At 50.1% G+C, this 21,997-nt stretch overlaps 1 protein-coding gene across 1 annotated transcript in view; it reads left to right on the top strand.

The window, feature by feature from the left end:
- Nucleotides 1-21,997, top strand: part of CACNG2 (calcium voltage-gated channel auxiliary subunit gamma 2) — a 109,228-nt gene that overhangs the window by 76,212 nt on the left and 11,019 nt on the right. The window contains exon 2 of the mRNA XM_019625513.1: nt 20,054-20,137. Coding sequence (XP_019481058.1) covers nt 20,054-20,137 — 84 coding nt within the window. The remainder of the gene's footprint in view (nt 1-20,053; nt 20,138-21,997) is intronic.

Below are 21,997 nucleotides of genomic sequence, written 5' to 3' on the forward strand. Positions count from 1 at the left end.
GGCAGTGTCACTGGCCCTCATATGTGGGATCCGAACCGGGGCCCTCTGGCATCCCAAGCGAGTTCTTAACCATCGCGCCACTCGGCCGGCCCAGCTCTTTTTATTTTTTAACTGCTACCTGTTGTGACATTATTTCTTTGGAAAGCAGAAGGCTAAATCAGAGCATGCAAAGGTTTATTAACATGACCCACAAGTATTTACTGAGTACCTGCCAGGCACTGTTTTAAACACAGAGGCTGCAACAGTGAACAGAGCAAGCCCTGCTTGTGGGTCTTCCTTTCTAATGAGGGAGAAGATGCGTAACCACATGAGCAAACAAGCACACAATCGGATATCCGCTAGTGATGAAATAAGCAAAACAAAACCAGCTAAGGGAACAGAGGATGGGCACCAGGTGATGTTTGATCAGAGGCCTAGTGAAGTGAGAGACGCAGCCATGTGGATGAAGGGCAAGTGCGCTACAGGCAGGTAGTCCTGAGGGGGAGGCCTTCTTGGTGTGTTTAAGGACAAACCCGGAAGCTAGTGTGGCTGGAGCAGAGTAAATGGGGGAGAGTGACAGTTGAGTGCATCGGTCATTACAGGCTAAACCCGCTGGGGTCTTGTAGGCATGGTACCTATGAGATACATGAAAGGTATACAGTGGACAACAGTTCATGCAATTTGCTCCCTGGTCTTCTCTATGTGGGACTCCAGCCAATCACCACAAACCTTGTGCTCACACTTTTCCTCCTAACCAATCCGATGGGGCCTTATATGCTGCAGTGGGCATATGGCTGTGAACACATTCATTCAATTCATTCATTCCCTGGACATTCACTGAACACCTGGTGTGTAAGCCAAGGTCCTTGCTGGGTGGTGGGGATACAGTGTAAATAACACATCTACATAGCCCCTGCTCCAATGGCCAGAATCCTCTAATAAGGGGGACAGAGAGTCACCGTGCCTGGTGACAACGGCCCTTGCTGCCAGTCTGTAACCGCTCAGGAGGTGAGGGAAAGCAGAAGCGAAGCTGGGAAAGAGGAACTCTGTTCTGCCTCCGGGCTCTGAAGCTTACTCCCTCCTGTGCAGTCGGTCCAGGCCGTATGTCAGTGCTGCCAATTCGCATCACAGCCAGTAGCAGGCGAATTAATCACTGCAAACCGCAGAAAATCCCCAACCTCATTTGAGTCAATAGTTGCAATCTCTTTCCTCCACAAGCCTTTCACTAGCTACGCTAACCCAGAAAAATTGATGTGGCATCGCAGCTCCCACTACTTGTTGCTCCCACCACCCTGCCCACTGTCTGGCAGGGGCTGAGATGGCGCATGTGTCTGGAGGCACGAGAAGATGGCTAGGCTCCCTTGTACCTAAGGACATGACGGTAAACACAGCAGCTCTTTAAGAGGCTTACACTCCAGTGGAGGAAACAGGCCAATGTGCCATCTCAACGTGAATACAAAATGGGTGAGCACGAGTGCTTTGGGAGATAGAGGAGGGGCCAGCCCTATCTTTGGGGTGTTGTGGGAGTGGAGTGGACTTCAAGGAAGCCTTCCTAGGGAAATGATGCACAAACTGAGAGCTGAAGCTCCAATGGGAGGCATCAGAGGGTGAGCAGAGAGGAGGGGGTTGCAGGGAAGTGGGGAAGGGAGCACAGGCTGGAAGCATGTGACAAAGTCAGAGGGAGGAGCCAGCACGGTGGGCTGTGGGATTTAGGGCAGTGCAGGATGGCCGGAGTGCGCCTTCTCAAGAGCGTGAGGCTGGGGAGCTGGGCAGCAAACTGTGATGGGTCCTGCAGACCTTGCCAACGAGTTTAGATCCTATCCTGCAGGGATCGGAGGCATCAAGGGTCTTTAAGGAGAGAAAAGACAACCCAGATTTCACCTTTTGTGAATCACAGTGGCTGCAGAGTGGACAGCATATTTAAAGTGGTAAGAAGGAAACACAGAAGCCAGTTGGAGGTTGGAAGGTGTTATATTAATACGTGGAAATTCAGTAGTGGTCTGGACTAAGGTGTTACTAGTTCAAGACACATTAAAGAATTGGTGATGAGACAAGAGTGGGGATGGAGAGGGGGAATCGAGGATAACTCCCAGATTTGCAGCTTGGGAACGTGGCTGGATGAAGGCATGGTTTATTAAGAGAGGGCCTCTGGGAAGATGGCTTGTGGGGGAGTAGACAATAAGGTCAGATTGAGGTTCAGGTATCTGTGGGATATTTGGGGGTGGGGGTGTAGAAAGAGAGGTCTGGGTTAGAGATAAAGACTGGTGGATCATCAGTATGTAGATGAAAATGAAAGCTATGAGTTAAGATTCTCAGAGGAACTTATATAGAGTGAAAAGAGAAGAGGGCCAAGAGGACAGCCCCCTGGACAGCAAACTTACAGGACAATAAGAGGAGGAGGGGCTCTCAAAGGAGTCTTAAAATGAGCAGGAAGGAAACCAGGCAACAGGGACAGGCAACAAGAGAAGAAGACAAGCACATCAGGAGACTAGAGTGTCTGGCTGGTCAAATGATGCCAACAGGGCACAGCAGAGGCCGGCAGATGTAGTAAGGACATGTGCAAAAACGCCTCCCACACTAGCACTCCAGGGGAAAGAAAGGTGTCGGGAACCTTTGTACCCTGCTTTTTCATTACCCTCTGCTCTACATAAACATACAGGTGTGAAATCCAAGATTCATTTAGTGCCGTGTTTCCCAAAGGATGATCCAAAGACTGCAGCCCCGTGAGATGAATCACAGACACACACACACACACACACACACACACACACACACACACACACACACACAGAGTCTGGAGTGAAGTGAATTTTGGGGAAGGTTGTGCGCTATATTTCCACATTAGAGTTTCACAATGCAACTGGCACAGCAAAGGCTCTGAACAGCCCTACAGTAAGGAAACCTGTTTAACCTCATTTAACGCAGCTTTTCCTCCAACTTATTTGGCAATGGATCCCAATTATGGTGTATCCCCCACTAGTATCTCTCCAGCTGGCGTCAGCAAAACACACTGTGGAAATCACAGCATTCATGGAAAGGGGATGTTTAGCTGATGAAATGTCTGCAGCTGGTAAACCACTGGTGAAAAGTATCCTCTCCCAAGCTGAGGACAAAAGGCTTCCTTGGTCTGGGCTCCCTCATTCATTCATTGATTTAAAATTGACTGGGTGCCTACCAAGCGGTGGCATAGAATGGAGGGTGGCAGACGTGGTAGATTTGGGAAAAAGAGGATGGAGGAGACCTGGCTGGGAGGGACAGTGTTTGGATGTGCGTTTTATGCCTCTGATAGAGGACATGTCTAGCCAAATAACCAGGCAGATACTGGGCAGTTAGGAGGGATGATGGAAGATGAGACATCATGAGATGGGCCTTCTCTCCACCAAAAAGTTAGGAGGTTTGAGGACCAAAAACAATATGGGAAACATTGGGTGATGAAGAAGACTGGTGAGGACCATTCTCAAAGTGGTTGCTACCATTTGCTAAGCACCTCTTCTGTGCCAGACACTTTACATAATAATAATATAGTAACAGCTAAATTTTATTGAATTCCTGCTATGCACCCAATTCTCTCCTAAGTCTATTAGCTTTTTATCTTTCCAACAACCCAACAGCTAGTTATGATCTCATTCACCGACTAAGGAAACTGAAACACTGAGAGGCAACATTTCTTGCTTATGGTTATTAGGTAGTGGAGCTGGGATTTGAACCTAGAGAGTCTGTATGCTCCAGATATAATACTCTTATTAAACTCTACATGCTACCCCCTTTAAAAATGTCCCACTGATACTTGAACTTGGATTGCTGGAGTCTGAATCTAAAGTGCTACCACCGAGTCCTGAAACCACCCACATTATTCATGTTCTTTGATCTCCAGAACAGCAGTCTGACATAGGTGTTATTAACCCCATGAGCAGTGGAGGCTCAGAGTATTAACAGCTCATAACAAGTAGCTCTGAGGCTCTTAAATTCAGGGGCATCTGACATGCTTCTAGGTCTATAACCTCGTGCCACTCAAACTGCTGCAGTTTTTACAGGCTGGAATTGGGGCAATAGCATATTTCACAACTACTGAGGCCTGGACCCTGACCGGGCAGAGTGGGTGCTGGCCACAGTGCTGGAGCAGCGTCCTGGAGACACCCTTGCCCTGGGGACACTCTTTAGTTGCTGGGATGGGGGGAGAGGAGGAGATAGGGGCAAGGAGATCCTAGAGGAGGGGCCAGAGAGGCTGGAGCAGTAGGGAGAAGGGGAGTTTAGGGGTGCTTGGGCAGCAGTCATTTTACCAACCCATATTTGATGACCCATGTAGCTGTATCAGCACGTACCTGTGGAATGTCAGCCCTGGCTGGGATCTAAAAGAGCCAGTTTACCAGATTCTAGCAGCCTTGACCTTCAATGTCCCCTGAGCACAGTGCCAAGTGGGCTTAAAGACAGTTCTGCTGTCCAAGGCTGGCCTCCTCTGAGAAGTCCTCACTTGACCTGGGGTCGTGACCTTGAGCCTCAGATAGGTTAGGTTCATTTGCACCATTTTACAGTCACATGCTGCAGCCCCAATTTGAGAACATGCTGATTTCCAAGCACAGAATGGGCCAGGACCCTCCATCACCTCTACCAAAGCTGCCAAAAGCAGTGCTCTTGAGCCAGAATCTGCAGGCCTCAAGGCTGGGGGATGCCATCCCAGCAGAGGCAGCCCCTCCCCTGGAGACACGCACACACAAGACCCTAATAGCTCCTAATTGAAGGGCCTGCAAAGCGTTCTGTGCATTGTGGATCTAATTAAGTTCTGACATCATATCAAATTGAATCCTTTTATTAAACATTTATCTTCAGATTCCAGAGTGTCACAACACAACATTGTTTTAAGTGACAGAAATGCAAACAGTGTTTGCCTTCCCAACAGTAACCGAAGTGCTGGTCTTCGCAGCCAACCGTGGGCTAGGGGCTCTGGTGGGGCAGGTCTTCCCAGAGCCCGCTGCTCCTCGGTGGGTGGCAGAGGCCTGTGGTCCCCCTGAGAGCTTGCCTCCATCTCTCCCATGCACTCCTGTCGGCTTGTACACCGACCCCACCTCCCTTGTGACCTCTGTCCTCTCTGGATCGGTGGCAACTTCTCTCAGTCATTTTCCTCGTCCCTCAAGAAACCGTTTCCTCCTGGGGATTGTGGTGGAGAGGCTGAATGCAGCCTGGCTGTCTTGTCTGCTCCTCTCTGGATACAGGCTGCTTTTGGGGGGCCAGGGCTCACTGTGTCCATTTCTCCATCCTCTCTCCCAGCCTGCCTCAAACTATGAAGGCTTCACAGCAAAGATTTCTGACTTTTTCATTGGCTTCCCTAGCACAGAGAAGGCTGCCAATGTGTTTTAATCAGTTAATTAATCAACAATTAAAGACCAAGTCTTGCCCTCGGCTTTGTGGTTTCGAGAACTCTCCCTGCACTTTCCCTAAAGGCGGTCAAGTCCTGGGGGACTGATTGCTGCCCATTAGACTCATGGGAGACCCACACTTCCATGCCCACAAAAGGCTTCTGAGAGAGGCTCTCTTTCCTGGAGAGACAGACAATTCTGAGGAAACCACAAGCTCTGAAGGTGAGTGACCGGTCTTCCCACCCGGATGACGGGTCCAGATCTTTTTAAACACCTGGAAATACTAAGCCTCACGTTCTGATCTTTTTTTTTTTCTAGATATGATGAGGCCCGCCACTCTGGTGACAATAATAATAATAGATAATGTTAACTGAGAGCTCACGTCATGCACTGTTATAAGAGCTTTATACACATACATTAACTTATTTAACCCTCCCAAGAACCTGGAAAATAGGTAATATTACCCCATTTTACAGTAAGGAAACTGAGGCCCAGAGCGGCTAAGCAACTTGCCCAAGGGGATCCCCAGGTATTCTGATAGTATCAGTGGTGAGTTTCTATTAAAAAGAGTAGCTAATATTTATCAAGCTCTATGAGCCTCTAGTCCCTCATCTGTAGAATGGGCCATTAATAGAACCCACCCAAGAGGTTGATGTGATTAGTAAATCAGGTGTGATGTAGAATACTGGCACAGAGAGGATTTTTAATAATATTAGAGAGTCTCCCACATCCGCTGAGAGGGAGAACGGAAAGTGTACCGTTCAATCCTTGTCCTCAATGCACGTGGAATGTTATTAGCAATATGACACATAAGCTGGTGAAATTTGAAATAATAGGACAAGACAGCAATACAAGAGCTGTCACGAGGCAATCTGTGCTTAATTGCCAGATGAATGATCTTGGAGGTAAAAGCAGAGTTGAAAGGAGTGAGAGGCGGCTCTGAGCTGTAGAGATCGGGGAGGGCTCCTTAAATCCTGGCGTTCAGGGGATGAAAGGCACCTCAGAATCACCTACCCCACTCCCCAATATTACAGAAACTCCCTCTTCAGCATCCTTAAAAGGCATCCAGTCACCCTCTGCCTGAACCCCCCTCCAGGGACGGAAAGCTCACCACCTTGGGAGGCAGTTTGGAAAACCACAGCACTCTCCCAGGTACCAACCTGACATTTCACTCTCCCCTTCAGAGGGCCAGGCAGGTGGGCAAGATGCTCGCTGCACCTGTGCGGCCCTGAGAGCGAGTGCCAGTGCCTCCTTGACCTTGGACGCTAGGCGCCTCACCTAGTTCTGGCCCTGCCTGTAGATTCCCACCCATGGCTCCCAGCTCTCCCTCTGCAGTAAAACGGGCATTGTTTTAGGCGGAAGAGAGCGGGGAGCTTGATTTGGCTGGGAGGGAAAGTACACAAAAGTGAGGAGCAGAGAACGGGCAGATGCTTTTCTGAGACCAGAGTAGCTGGGAGAGAAGAGTCAGAGCAGATGAGGTGTGAAGCTCTGGGCCCAACCGGACATAGCTGCAGATGTCTGGTTCTTAAGACATCTGCTCTTTGTGCCGCAGGCAATGAGAGTCTTGAAGATTTCTGACCGAGGGAGTGTATTTGGCTTGGAAACAAGAGTGTGGTTAGATGGTTCCCAAGGCCTGTGGATCCTTGTCGCGTGAAACGTTTCCATCCTGTGGGTCAGTGGTTTGGGTGGCATTTGACCACTTTGGCTGGGATCTCTGCCATGAAACTGAATGTGCTTAAGCAGATGAAAATGAACCAAAGGGAGCTGGGGGAAACAGTGTAAGAAAATTAAGGTGGATTTTGCAAAGCCAGAAAGGTCACTGGCGTTTTCTCATTCCATAGTGGAATGTGGGCACCATATTGGAAACTTGAATGACATGCTAGCAGGAAGGAGTGCCCTCAGGTGACAATGTCTGTGGGACACGTCCTAGAAGCCAGGCCCCATGATCTTCGTGCATGGAGAAGCATAAGAGAAGCTATCTCTGTAGAGATGTTCATTTCCCTGGCATTTGTTATGTGGCGGGCACGTGCATTATCTTCTTCATTTTTACAACAACCGTACGTAGTCCCATCTCACAAAGGAGAAGGTCAAAGTTTAGAGAGGGAAAGTGACCTGCCCAAGGTCACACACCAGTAAATGTTAGAGCAGCAATTTATCCAGGATGTAGAAAGTATATACATGGGGGCAGAGTTGTATGTCTGGCCCAGTCTCGTTACCTAAAGGATGGCTGTGCTAATCAGCCTGCACCTCTGCACAGGGTTTTGCAATTTACCAGGTGGGTTTATTACCTCTCATTTCATCTATTCAATTATACCCTCAGGGAAGCAGGGAAAAAGGCTGGCCCATTTCCCCATTATACAGATAAATGATCGCAACTGACTTCTTATCCATCCACTTCTCTCTACCCTCACTGTCCCCACCCTGCCGAGCCACCTCCGTCTCTCACCTGGACTACTCTTGTCACAGCGGTCCACGCAAGAGACCCTGGTGGCTTTGACTGGGCTTCCAGCCTTGCTCTTCCAGCCCAGTCCTCACTCGGCCACAAGAACCATCATCCTAAAGCACAAGTCTGGTCACGGTAACCTGCTTAAAACGCCTCAGTGGCTCCCCGCTGCTCCTAACTTCACACTGTGAATGGCTTATTAGGCCCTGAATAATCTGACCGTGGCTACTGTCTCTCCCGGCTGGTCCCACACACTCACACACACTCACATATCCAGACCAACCATCTGTCCTTCAGACAGACCCACACTCTTGGCCTCAGGAGATCATCCTTTCCCTCTGGTTAACCCTTGCTCTTCTCCCTAGCACTTCCCTGCCAATTTCTATTTATCCTTTGTGGCTCATCCGAGACGGGGCTTCGTCTGGGAAGCCTTCCTGGCAAACCCCCACTGCTCAGGCTGAGCCCTGCACCCTCCCCGCCACCCTCTAGCGTCCTGTGCTCTGCAGTAATCACAGAGCATAGGAGACACCTAGGACACCACTACCCGGGGTCACATCCCAGCTCCTCTGCTCACACTGGCACTGAATCCTTAGATGCATTTCTTCCCCTCTCTACATGTCCATTTACACACCTTTAAAGTGGAGAAAATAATTTAAGGGTTTTGAGGATTGAATTCAAGTGCCTAGCCCAATGCCTGGCTCGTGGCAGCTTTTCCAAGGGGCCAGCCATCACTATTTCTGCCTTTGCCATTGTTTTCATTCTGGGTCATGTAATTTAATTATATGTCCAGGTGTCTCCTAGACTCATCATTCTTAGGGATGGGAATCCTGCTGTATTGATCTGCTCTCTATAGCGGTGCTTGGTTCAACCACCATGCCCAGTAGGCACTCAGTAACAGTGTGAGGACTAGCTGAAATATTGAATGAGTCAAAAAGTGAATGACTTGCTCAAGATCACATGGTTAATAAATTGCAGAAAGAGGGCTCCGAGGCGAGCTCTCTAAGTGGCACAGCCATCTTTCTACTCTGCCACAAGGCTTCTCAAGATGAATGTGGAGCTGTTGGCAGACGACAGTATTTATTCGTTATCTGCCTACTCCTGGGGCTCTGGGGTTGACAGAGTCATTTGAACAGTCCTGTTTCGTAGGATCTAAGCGTATCAGGTTCCTGTGCTCCCCGGGCATGTCTCCACCAAGGGGCTCTCTTAACACATCGGAGTGCCACTGCCGTTCTCTGGCTAGTCTGTAAGCTTCTTGAGGGCAGGATCTGTGTGTGACTGACCCATCTGTGCCTCTCAGCATAGGCCCAGCAATGGGAAACAGCACCTACCACTTATCAAGCCCCTACCAGGCGCCAAGAACCACGCTCATCGCTCTCAGTGCAGTACTTTATGCGAGTCTCAAAACCCTAAGAGATAGGTCTTCCGGTGTCCCCATTTTACAGACAAGAAGACTGAGGTTCAGAGAAGTTCAGTGGTATAATGGGGATATAAACCCAGGTGGCCTGCCTCCAAACACTGAGGCTAACCACTAACCTTTGCTGCCTCTCTAGTACCAGGAGTTGAATTAATTAAACTGTATTTTGGGAAGGTTACGTCATGGTATATAACAACAACCAAATCTACGGGTCTACTTCATGGATTATGTTTCAGAATGGCTTGTTACCTGTGCCGAGGGTCCTTAACCTCATCGGCACCAGGCTTCCAGTCACATCGTGGTATGATGTGGGTCTGAGGTTTCCCTGTTCCCAGAGGCCTGCTCCAGTGTCAGCACTATGGGAGGCGGTAGGGGGACAGAGCTAGAGGCAGTGATAAAGGAAGGGGCCTTGAAGTTCAGAACCCAGATCCACCCAAGTTCTCAGTTTTGATGAGGTCAGGCCCATATCAATCCACCAGCCTGTGAGCACACCCCTTCCTGTGACACCCAGAGCCCCACCCCATGTGAGCCCTGACTGCCACCTCTGGGTGCCTCCTCCACAATCTCTAAGCACTAATGATTGCCAATTGTAGTTTGCTTATTGTCACTGGGATCTATTACGTTCTTCCTGTCTGAGGTCAAAGCCACCATCTTACACCCCTCCCAGCCCCCTTAATCCAAGGCTGACATACCACATCATACGCTCATTCTCAGCAATGCCCCACTTACCTCTTTCTTTATTCATGGCCACAGCTGGCACTGAACAGTAGGAAAGTTTATCCTGAACAAAGAGGTTGTGGGGAACATTGAGACACCTTTTAATTCATTCATTCATTCAGTTCTTCTATAGATATTTAGTGAGCAACTGCTATATGCCAGCACTGAGGGTTCAACAAATTGCCTTCTTTAAAATGTGTTCAAGGGCCGGCCGAGTGGCTCAGTTGGTTAAGGGCTTGCTCAAGAGTGCGAGCTCTGAGCAACAGGGTTGCAGGTCTGATTCTCGGCCCGAGCTGAGCTGCCACTGAGCTGCCAACAGGTGGCAGGATAGCTCAGCTAAAAAAAAAAAAGGTGTTTAATATTAAATACATATAAAAGACTATTTTAACATGTATGATTGTGTTCATTAGGATCAGGTTTGGCTACAAGTTTTTTTAAACTAAAATAAAAAAGATCGTTTACTTCCCCCTCATTGCACAACTCTGGAGATAAGATGTCCAGGGTTGGTATGACCCCATGGTGGCGTGGCCCAGGTGCCTTTGTCTTATTCTACCATCATGCAGCCCTCCATTCTCAAGGTCGTGTCATGGTCCAAGATGGCAACCACAGCTCCATACTCCATGTGCCAAAATGAAAAGGGCTGACTGAGAAAGGCACATCCCAGGAAGGACATTTCTCAGAAGTTGCTCCCACCACTTCCACTTACATCCCATTGGTCAAAACTTAGTCACATGGCCACCTCTAGCTGCAAGATAGGCTAGGAACTAAAGTTTGTGTTTAAGGAAACGGTATGTCCAGGCAAAACATGGGAAGGTGGGGAGAACAGGGTAATAGGAAACAGGCAGCAGGCTCTGCCATAGCAAGGTACAGAGAATAACAATAAAATGAACGCCTGTGCACTCACCATCAGGTTAAGAAACGGAGCATTTCTAGGACATTAAAGCCATCGTTGTACCCTCCTTGCCACCACCCCCGCCCTCCTCCATGTCAGGTCAACACCCTCTTGAATTCTGTGTTTATCATCATTGCCTTGCTTGACTTTATAGCTTCATCACATACATATGTATTTCTAAGCAATCTACAGTCTAGTTGTACAAGTTCTTGACTTTCTAAAAATGGAATCATACCCTATGTATTTCCCTGTGGCTTGATTTTCATGTTCAGTGTTGTGTTTGTGGAATTCACCTGTGCTGACACGTGTAGCTGGAGTCCACTCACATGCACTGCTGTGTACTACTCCACTGTAGTAACACACTCCTGTCATGCTTCTGACGATAGGAATGTGGCTTGTCCCAGTGTTTGGCTGTTACCAGCAGTGCTGTTGCAAACATTCTGTACACGTCTCCTTGTGCATGTGGGTAATTGTTCCTCCAAAGCGAAGTTCTAAGAGAAATTGCTGGGGTGTGGGGTATGCACATATTTTGATACTGTCAAATAGGCTTTTAATAAGAGAGGTACAAAATATCCTGGTGTCTTGTGGGGTTTAATAGTCAGCATAATATTCATCTGTTTAGGAGAATGGGATGTGTAGTATATTCCCTACACACACACACATACACACACACACACACACATTGATTCATTCATTTGTTCAATAAACATTAATTAGCCATCATCATTAATTTTAAGACACACCATCAATGTAATAATGATTTTTCAGGAGAAAAGAGTAAAGGAACCCATCAATTACATGACACATCTCAATTTCGGAGACACTGAAATGTGCACGTGAGCATCTTAGAACCAAGGGAAATTCGGGATGTTCAGGGAACCCTCTAGAAGAACTTCTTCCCTGAGGACCTTACGGACTGCAGCAATTTGCTCCCAAGCAATGATGCCACAACACAGAATATGATCAAAGCAGATACAAAGCGCTCGAAAGCCTCACCACCCAGCCCAAAGTGTGCTCCACCGGGCACCCTGCAGGATCACCACTGCCTGGGAGCTTTTGAGAAATGCAGAGTCTCAGGCCCCAACCCATCCCCACTGAGTCACAATCTGGCATAACATGATCCCCAGGGGCCTCCTATACCTGTTAAAATCTAGAAGCACTGCATGGAGCAATGGGAGGGAAAGAGTGTATCCAGCTGAGGGCAATCAAGGAAGGCCTCCTGAAAGAGGTGTTATTTCAAGAAGAAAGAGAGGGAAGACATACATTTATGCAGTGCCTGCTCTGGGTCAGGAACTGCATGAGGGGCCTTCACTACTGTCATCTCATAGGGTCCTCAGAATCACCCCTACAGAGAAGGGATTAATATCCCTTTGTCACAGCTAAGGAAACTGAGGCACAGAGAGGGCACATAATTTGCTCACATCCACACAGCTAATAGCAGGCAGAGCCAGGCTTAGAAGCTGGAACTTCCTGATCCTGGAATCCAATCTCTTCCCCCACATCACAAGGAAGGAACTAAAGAAGTAGTTTGGAAACAAGGATGACAAGCATGAGGACAGGGTACTACAGGACACTGTATGAGCAGTGCTCACTGTGGGGTCAGGGCTTCTGGGAGGTGAGCGCTCAGGGCAAACGAAAAGGAAGGCAGACTCGGAAAGGAAGGCAGGCGGCCACAGCAGACTTCTCACTCCATTCCAGCCCGTGACGGCACAGGACCTAGTTCACAGTAGGCGTCCAAAACAATCCGATGAATGAATGAATGCATGCATGAACAAGTGAACAAACGCACAAATGAGCGGACCACATAGGCTCCAGCACCAGCTGGTGCTGGCGCTGCTAGGGGCTGGGGTTGCAAGAGGGACAAGCCAGGCATTGCCCGCCCATCGTAAGTCCCCTGAATCCCTGCCGTCAGGAAGGGCCCTGCCGGCAAAGCAGGGAGCCCGGAGCAGAAAAGGTTTAAAACACAGAGAAAGCAGCTCCCACCAAACCCTTCATTTGCTTCACTTAAAAAATTACTTAGCCAGCCTCCTCCCCATGTCTCAGCCCCGCCATGCGTGCACCCTCCGGGCTCCCGTGCTGCTCTCACAGCTCCGCATGAGTATGTGGAAAATAAAACAGCGTCTGTGCAGCCCCTAATGACCAGGTTTCTGAAGAGCTTATTGTATCTCAAAGACCTGAGACAGCAGTTGGTGTTGTGAGATATTAATGTGCTTTTTACAAAGCTGATGAAACCTCCTTTTAAACTACTTAATACCTGTGAGCTGAAATTCCTAGTCGGAGACAGGGAATTCCTGGAGGCAGGGCTGTGGCAGCCTTAGGCACAGCCTGTGGCCTTTCTGTCTTGACTTGGCCTGAAGTCACCTGGCTCTGGGGCTGGCATGGCACGGCTGCCCTTCTGGGGTGGGGGGCTCAGCAGAGAGCTTTTTTTGTTGGTGGGCCCCTTGGCGGAATAATCACTTACAGTTCATAGTGGGAGAGTCTCCCCTACACTTTCTCCTCATCCTCCCAAAGCTCAAAACCACCGCCTGTGGGGGGAGTGGGCAGTGAGATGGCCCTTCCTCATTTCAACCTGGGCCACAGGCCCCTGTGCGTTCTGACCCCGGCCCCCTCTCCAGCCATCTCCTGCCCTCACCCTCACCCATCCTGCCCTCTAAACAGGACAATGTTTTTGGAAATCTCCAGTCCCACTAGGAGGTCGCGTCTTTGCAACAGCCTACCCCCCACACAGGATGACCCTTCTTCCCGTGGGGTGCTGGTAAATGTGTAACAACTGACTCCCTGGGTGGGAAGGGGACCTTGAGTGGCACTATTTGCCAATACTCCTACTGTGGCTGATTCCAGCTTCTCATGTGGGTCAACCACCAATAGCCGCCCTGAGCCCATGCAAGCCAGCTCCATCCAGCACGCCACCGCCTCCAGGCTTCCCCGTGACCCCCTGCTCTGCTCTGCCTGGGGGACTTCCTCTGACCGCCTGGGACAGCTTGTTCCTCCTGTGTCCCCAGCACTTCCCTGACTTTGCTCTTGAGGGCCCCTCTTCCTAGAATCCCTTCTCACCCTCCACCGCTTGCTAGCTCGCCACTCCCCAACACACACACACACACACACACACACACACACACACACACACACACACACACACTCTCTCCCTGCTGAATCCTGGCTCACTCCTTCTCCACCTCCCATGGCAGCTCAGCCACCTCCTCCTCAGGAGGTCTGTGTCAACACCCACACACTCAAACACCCTGATGTGTACCTACTAAGTGTGCCCGGACATGCTCTGCTTTGTCACAACACATATCCTACGACATCACAGCACCGCTTTCTGTCACCCACTATACACGGCAAGTTCTGTGGGGACACAAAGTGTATTTCTTCCTCTGTGTCTTCAGCAGGTTGCACAGACAGCACGGCATACAGTCGGTGCTACATAAATGTTAGCTGAACAACTCTGTTCCCATAAGACTTGTGTATCCCTCTAATATACACGTAGTATGTCAGACATTACATTCTAGTAAATTACATTACATTCTGTGCTTTCTGGCTCCCCCCACCCAGGCTGTGAGCCCCAGGAGGGCGGGGACCAGGTTAGATTTCCCTCCACCACCCCGGGGCCAGGCCCTTAGTCAGCCCTCAGTCTCTGCATTGGGGAAAGGGCCTGCCTAAGAACGAAGCCAGCTGAGAAGAAAGCCGACACCGGATTTTTGAGCACCTGGCTCCATCTATGCCTGAAGCCCTATGAACCCGGTCTTGATGACCGCCAACCAGAAAGAAATACAGCAGCACTCTAGGAGGGCATCAGGACGACCAGAGCACACCATTCTTTACTGACTGTAGTGATGTCTGCGGCCACGATGTTCCACCAAATGCAAATTCCACCGGAGGCGAGTAAGTGCTGCCGAAACTGCCTCCTGGTCCCAAGCCTCATCACTGCAGCAGTCAGACTGAGTCCCCGGCCACAGAACTCCAAATCCCCCTGGAGGTCCCTCACACACCCAGCCCTCACGGGCTCATGCCACCATCCGCTTCTGGGACTGTCAGGACCAATCCCGTCAGGGCCTGGGACCCAGTTTACCTGGGTCATTCCTCAGTACTGACCATTTGCCCCCCAGGGCTCTGTTCATCCCCTAAACTGGCGCAATCTCCAACTCCCTCCGGCCCCTTAATCCTGGCCCTAGACTCTCTGGAATGCTATCCCGATGTCAGCAAAATCCCCCATACTCTCAATTTCTCTTCTGGCTCTGAAGGAAGCCTGGCTCTCCCCTGCAATCCCTCACAAGAGTATTTCATTGCCACACCCCTGGGCCTGGAGGGGGTAGGCACTCCCTGCTTCTCACTGCTGTTTCCCCACCATTCCTCAGCCTCTTCCCTGAACTCCCTCCCTCTCTGAAAGTCATCCCAGCCTTCCCTACCAGACTCCTTAAGCCTCCGAGCTCACTCTCATAATGAGTTCATAATGAGTTCATAATGAGTTCGCACTGCCCTGCCCCATTCTCCAAGGCTATTCCTGTAGGCGGGTCCTCTTGGAGATTTCACAGTCAGTCAGAGAGACAATCCTCCCAGCACCTGGCCTCGCCCCTGCCTCAGCCAGAAGATACTAGTCCTACTGGCTGGTTGTTGAATACTGAAATCCTGTCACACCAATCAGCCCCAGAAAATGGGACGATGAGGGCTGGGCAGGGGTGGCTCCTGGGTTGGGACAGGCAGAGAAGGGAGGGGCTGGGACTGCAGCTCCGACTCCTGTCCCTCCTCCCCAAGGATGGGGTGGGGGGGTGAGCTGTGTGCCTCAGGCCCTACAGCTCCCCGAGGCCCAGCCCAGACAGTCTGGCTCCGCAGGAGATATGCAAGGGTCCAGGACAGAACCTTCCTACAGTCCTGGGTAGCCAGCCAGGCCAGGCTGTGCTCACCCCTCCGACCGTGAGAGCACTAGCTCCGGAAGAGGTTTCCCCTCTTCCCCTCACCGCCACCACCCCACTCCACCACTCCCAGCACCATCAATCCCCACCTCCTGGATTGCTGAGGACGGAGGGCTATTTTCGCAGAGAAGTCCTCGCACTGATCAGTGTCAGGCAGGTTAGGAGAAAATTCTGGACTCACTGAGATGGACCGACTCTTCCTCTAGCAGAGAAGGGCCAGCAGCATCTGCTGTGGTTCTCGGTGTCAAATCGTGGTCCAGAATGGCCCATCACTTAGCTTGTAAGATCCTCTTCATCGGGGGAGTGCACCAATAACTTCTAAAAACCAACCAATAATTTGGGGCTTAGTAGAATAATTTGATGAATCATTTTCACTTCAACTTTTAACTTAGTCAGCAGTTTCATAATATATACTTGATATATAGAGAAAATAAGAGTGAACGTTTAGCTTTGTCTTATATATAATTGGCATGAACTTTCCAGTTGCTAAATACTTTGACTGTCATCCCTATCTCCTTGCAACCTGAGCCCCCAGCTCATGGGCTTACCCTTGACCCTGACATTACCAAATAACCGCATTCCACAATCTCAATCTTTTGCATCCACTCTGACTCCCATGCCTCACCCTTCCAGCTCATTCCTGTGAGGCCGGCTCCAACAATTCTCTGCCTCCCACCCAGGGCTTCCATTGCATTCACTACCACCTTTCCACTGCCCTCTTTACCCAGCTGGGAGTCTGGTCCATCTTCATTATCACGCCCTCTCTCGCTCCCTCCCTGCACTCATCTCACAGACCCCCATCCTGGCTAAAAGCAACCTTCCAGCTAGATAAACTGCAGCGACACCCTAAATGTGGCCAGAGAAAACCACCACATTTCAAGAGGGACCTTGAAGCTATCAACACACACACTTCATGTCTTGAGCCTGGTCCATTCTCTCTCCCACTCTCATGGAGAAAAATCTGACTCCCTTACTCCTTCCTCAAATCTCCAACCCTGCCTCCCCTTCCTCATTCCCAGTTGATGATCCTGCCACCCATTTCATCAAAAAAACAGAAGCAACCAGAAGACAAGTATCACAAGCTCCCTTACTCAGCCCCTGCACCTGTACCCATAGGTGTCTCCTTCCCTCCTGGTGCAGTGGACGCCCCATCCACCCCATCTAAGGCCACCCTCGTACTTGGACCTCATCCCCTCTCACATTGCTCCTACATTGCTCCCTCCTCTCTCTGGGTCATCAATTCTTCCCTCTCTACCAGAACGTTCCCACCAGCATCACTCATGCTTTAACATCTCCCCCAACACAGAATAGCCAGCACAGTAATAGACACCCACCAGCACAGTGCAGGGAGGCAGAGGGAGGTGGAGGGAAGGGTGTGGTGGGAGCTCAGGCAGCTGGACCAGCATGTGCAAAGATCCTGTGGTAGGAAGAAGCATGCAGGAAGGAGGGCCAGATGGCAAATGCACAGAGAGGGAGGTGGGTGGGGGGTGATGCAGACAGAGGCCAGGGTCAGGCCCTGTGAAAGGTGCTGAGCTTTTCCCTAACAGCACTGGGAAGCTGTTGAATGTTTTAAGCTGGAGGTGGCTTGATCAGGTTTGCATTTGCAAAGGATCACTGTGATAACTCTATAGACAGGGATAAGAGAGGGTTCAAAACGACTGGTGAGGGGGCTCCTGCAGTCCTCCAGGGAAACAAGGATGGTGGCCTGGCGGTGGTGATGCTGTCGATGGGGAGAAATCGATGAGCTGGAGAGATACTGAGCAGCTAATACAGCAGGACGTCATGATGGATGGAACCTACAGTGAGGAGGAGATGTCGGAGATGACGGCTGGGCTCAGACTCGCACCGCAGAGCAGTGGAGAGGCATTCGCTGAGCTAGTTGGTGCCTCCAAAAGACCAGGCTTGAGGGAAAGATCATGAGTTCCGGTTTGGACCTACTGAACGTACGGTGCCTTTAACACATCCACCAGGGGACATCAAATAGGCAGTTGAATACCCAAGTCTGGACCTCACAGGAGAGTCTGGGCAGCTGACTACTTCACACGGCCTCTCAACAAGCGTCTCCTTGCCCTTCTGCACCAGGCACTGTACTAGGAACCGACGGTCCATCCAAGGATGGCTAAGACAAAGGCTTGTGCAGAGGGGCAGCCAGGCTGCAAGGGCGTGCGGCCGCAAGAAGAACAGTGTGGAGACACCACCTGCGAGCCCTCGGTTTGGGGTTGACCACTGTCCCCGATTTGTGAGGAGCCCTGGGGCGCATGAGGACCACTCTCCGCGCCTCGCTCCCTGCAGGATTCCTTATAAAGATGCCTGGCACCAAGCTGGCGCTGACGGAATATTTGTCAGATTGAATTGAGAGAAAATGAAAGTGCTCTGCGAAGTGCTTGTCAAACACACTGATTTGTAGTTTTAACAATAGGGAGGCTATTCTAGCCTCTCGGCAGCCCGTATGAAGACACTTCTCAGGAGAGCAGGGTGTGTGGTTGGAAAGGGGATGAGCTACTAGTGGGGGCTGAGGCCTCCTGAGACTGGACCAGGATGCACGAGGGCAGAGGGGAGATGTGCTTGGGGTGACAGAGAAGCCGGGAGGCAGCAAGGCGGGTGGTGGTGAGCAAGAGGGGTTGCCTGGAACACGCAGAACAGAGGCTGCCCCGTGGGAACATTTTTGGTGAAACTCTGTGCTCTTGGAACCCTACAGAGCTTCCGGCCAGGGGGCGGTTAACAGAAGTCCCAATATGCTCTGGGGAACCATCTTGCCAAAATCAGGAAAGGAGGTGAATTTGGTACAGAGACAGTGAGGCAGGGGGAGTCAACCGTCTTCTCTGTAACATGTAGCATATAATAATAGCTAGGAATACCTAAAATACTTATCTTTACGTAAGTGTACTTGTATCTTACTTATGTAGGTGTATGTAATGTATCTATGTAATAATGTCTTAAAATTCCTTAATAATATCTAGAGTACATAATGAAACCTACTTTATGGGACAGGGAGGCTCACTATGCTACAGAAAAATAAATTGCTAACATGTATTGAGGGCTGTATTAATTAGGTTAGATTAGCTGCTGTCACAGAGAAATCCCAAATGCCAGTGGCAGAATAGTCCAAGTCCATTTCTCTCTCACAGCAATGCCCCCAAGCACATTCATGAATGTGCCAGGCATTGTTCTGAGCACTTTCTATGTGTCAGCTCATTGAACCCCCGTGCCATTCGGCAAAGGCAGAATTCCTGTGAGGGCCACTTTCAGATAAGGAAACTGAGGCATCTCAGCGAGGCTGAGCTGGACGCAGGTGGTCCAACTCTCAAACCTGCCTCTCACCCCCTGCGCCGTATCTCCAAGCACAGGTCCAATTATTTATTCACTCAGGGACAGTGAGCCAACATTTTTTTACCAGTGTTAGCGCTGGGGACACGATGGCGACTGAAACAGACAAAAGTCCCTGCTGTGATGAGGCGGACATGGCTGTAAATTCTTCTACACATCTGTCTTTACGAAGATCGCATTGCATAGTTCACTCACTCACTTAGTGACCGTTGGCGGTGGCACTGGGCTGAGGTTTCCACCTGAGCCATCTCTCACCTTCTCACTAAGCCAAGTATTTAGGGTCAAGAGATCTTTAGGCCCCGAGTCCATCATTTCCTAGGCACGAGTACTTAGTCACTTAGCCTCCCTGAGCCTCAGTGTCTTCATCTGTAAAATGGGGATGATAATATCCCCTTACAGGCCTGTGGTAGAGGCAAAATAAGTCATACTTCAAAAGCCTGGCAGGGGGCCCAGCCCCCAGTGGGGGCTCATCCCCCAGAGCAGTTGGGGGCTGGGTGCGGTGAATTCCTTGCCGCTGCAGATGGCAAGGTGCTTTGCAAGCTCAACTAAAGTGCTGTGGGGATGTTTGTCAGCATCGGTCCAGGGTCTGCCTTCTTTGGAAAGCCATCTGCTCTCTCTCATGTAAAATAGGAGGGGACTCCCAGCCAAGCTGGGCACAGAGGCAGATGCAGCCACACGGCTCATCAGCCTCCTTGGAGGCAGACCCCAGCCCCCAATCAAGCCTCCGCTGCCCGCCAAGCTTCTGCTAATCCTCAGAAGCCTTGGTGTGGGGACAGAAGGCTGGGTTTTGAAGTCTTAGGCCTTAGATCCTCTCCACAATACCACGCGGGGGATTGGGGGTGGGAGGTTGATTCACCAAGGGGATGTCCAAACAGACAAAGCAATACCTTCCTTCAGGGGCAAGGGAGAGGGCTGCGCCAGCTGCAGAGAAGTGAGAAGTCAGGAAGAGGCCAGTGAGCATTGAGCCCCTGGGAACTACGACGCCTCATGTGTCCTTTCTCCCCTGTTTTCTAGGGAACTTCAAAGGTCTCTGCAAGCAAATTGATCACTTCCCAGAGGATGCAGATTACGAAGCTGACACAGCAGAATACTTCCTCCGTGAGTGCATGCAATTTTTATCTCCTTCCTGGTGCTGGGTCCTTCCCTCCAACTTTCAGAGCGCCAAAGGCTAGGATTATCTAGGGGTCCCTGACTCAGCAGAGGGCAAGAAAAACCTGAGCCTCCCTCCTTGCCTCCTGTCCAGAGGCCCAACCTTCACACATGCTGTTCTCGCTGCTTGCAACACCTTTCCCTGCCTTCTTTGTCTGGCAAACTCCTACTCATCCTCCATGTCTCAGCTGAAACATCGCCTCTTCCAGGAAGTCCTCCATGCCCCTGAACAGATCCCCAGAGCACATCACCTTTATCATGCTGTGGGGTCCTTGTCTATTTATGCAACCACGTCCCTCACAGTCCCACCAACGCTGCCAAGGCAGGGGCTGTTCCTAGCTTGTTTACCATTATAATCTCAGCCCAATGCCCTGCACATAATATGCACCTAATAAATATTTCCTGAATAACTGAATGAAGAAACTCATCAGGCAGTGCCAGATTAGAACTTCTACTGAAATAATAAATGAGATTTTTTTCCTTCTCCCACAAGTCAAGTCAAAGTTAAATCCTTGAATTCTTCACTAGAAAAAAAAAAGTTAAATCCTGATGTAATAGCTGCAATCTTAAATCCACCTGAGACATATTGTCAAGAGAAAGCATTTGAGTCTCAAAGAAAATTTTCCAAGAATCGGCAAAAACTAACAAGATAAAATGTTCCCTGAGGAAGGGATTTCCAAGAGAGGGGCCGAGGGTCCTTGACACCTGGGACAGCAAAGCCGCCCCGTGCAGAAGTGGCTGAAGGCTCATCCCCAGGCTCTCAGGCTGGCTCTCCTCCCGGAGCACCCCTTCTGCCCCCGCCCCTCCCTCCAGCAGAATAGTCAGTATTATTATCCTCAGATCACTTTTATGAAAAATGTAGGAGGCATTTATCATATGGATCACCCCCACATCTTTCAGTAATACCCCCTCACATCAAACCCAGTTTCAGGTCAGCCTGGAATCTGGGTTTCAATGAAAAGCCCCCGGAACACGAAGTCAGCCAGGCAGCTGGGAAGAGAAAGGAAGGAAACACAACGCAATTTATAGATTTCTTTTTAAAGGGGAAAAAAATATCTTACAGTGCTCATCATTTCCTTTTATGAATTCCAGCAAGACGCTGTTCTTAGATGGAATTCCTAAAAGGCTGTTTGGGTCCCTGTTACCACGTCTGGGGCTCTCAAAGGAGCTTGGCAGTGGCGTAAAGGCAGATTGAGCACCTTCCGTATGCTAGAGCCTGTGCTCAGAGCTGCAGAGGTCAAGGTGAACGAATGAGACACAGTCTGTGGCCCCAGGCAGACCACAGGGTGAGCAGCCTAGTGGGGAGGACCCTCAGAGAAACAGCAGCACGAGGGACACGGGCATGGCAGAGACGCGGCCTGCATGTAGAGGCGTGAGGGCAAGCAAAGCTGAGCCCCACACCCAGAGCCACGCCGTTCAAGCACAGTGAGCCTGTAATATTTTATCAGCTAGATGCGTGCTTGTGTCTCTCTCATTCTTTACTGCGCTTAGAAGAGCTCCTGGGATATAGGCGATGCTCAGTCAATGCTGTTTGTTAAATAAAGGAAGAATATAGGATTCTTCAGTGGCTGTTCCTACCTATACTTCCATTTCCTTATTCTTGAAGAGAGAAGAGAGTTAGGCTCATTTTGGTGTCTCTGAACAAAAGACTTGAACATATGTTAGCAGTGCAAGATCCGAGGGTCTGATTTGAGTTGAGTTAATCCAACAATTTTTTTGAACGTCTATAATAGGGGGCTCAGCAAACTTTTCTGTAAAGGGATGGATAGTAAATATTTTAGGCCTTGCAGGCCATACAATCTCTGTCTC

Source organism: Hipposideros armiger, unplaced genomic scaffold (assembly GCF_001890085.2).
Source record: "Hipposideros armiger isolate ML-2016 unplaced genomic scaffold, ASM189008v1 scaffold_633, whole genome shotgun sequence".
NCBI lineage: Eukaryota > Metazoa > Chordata > Mammalia > Chiroptera > Hipposideridae > Hipposideros > Hipposideros armiger.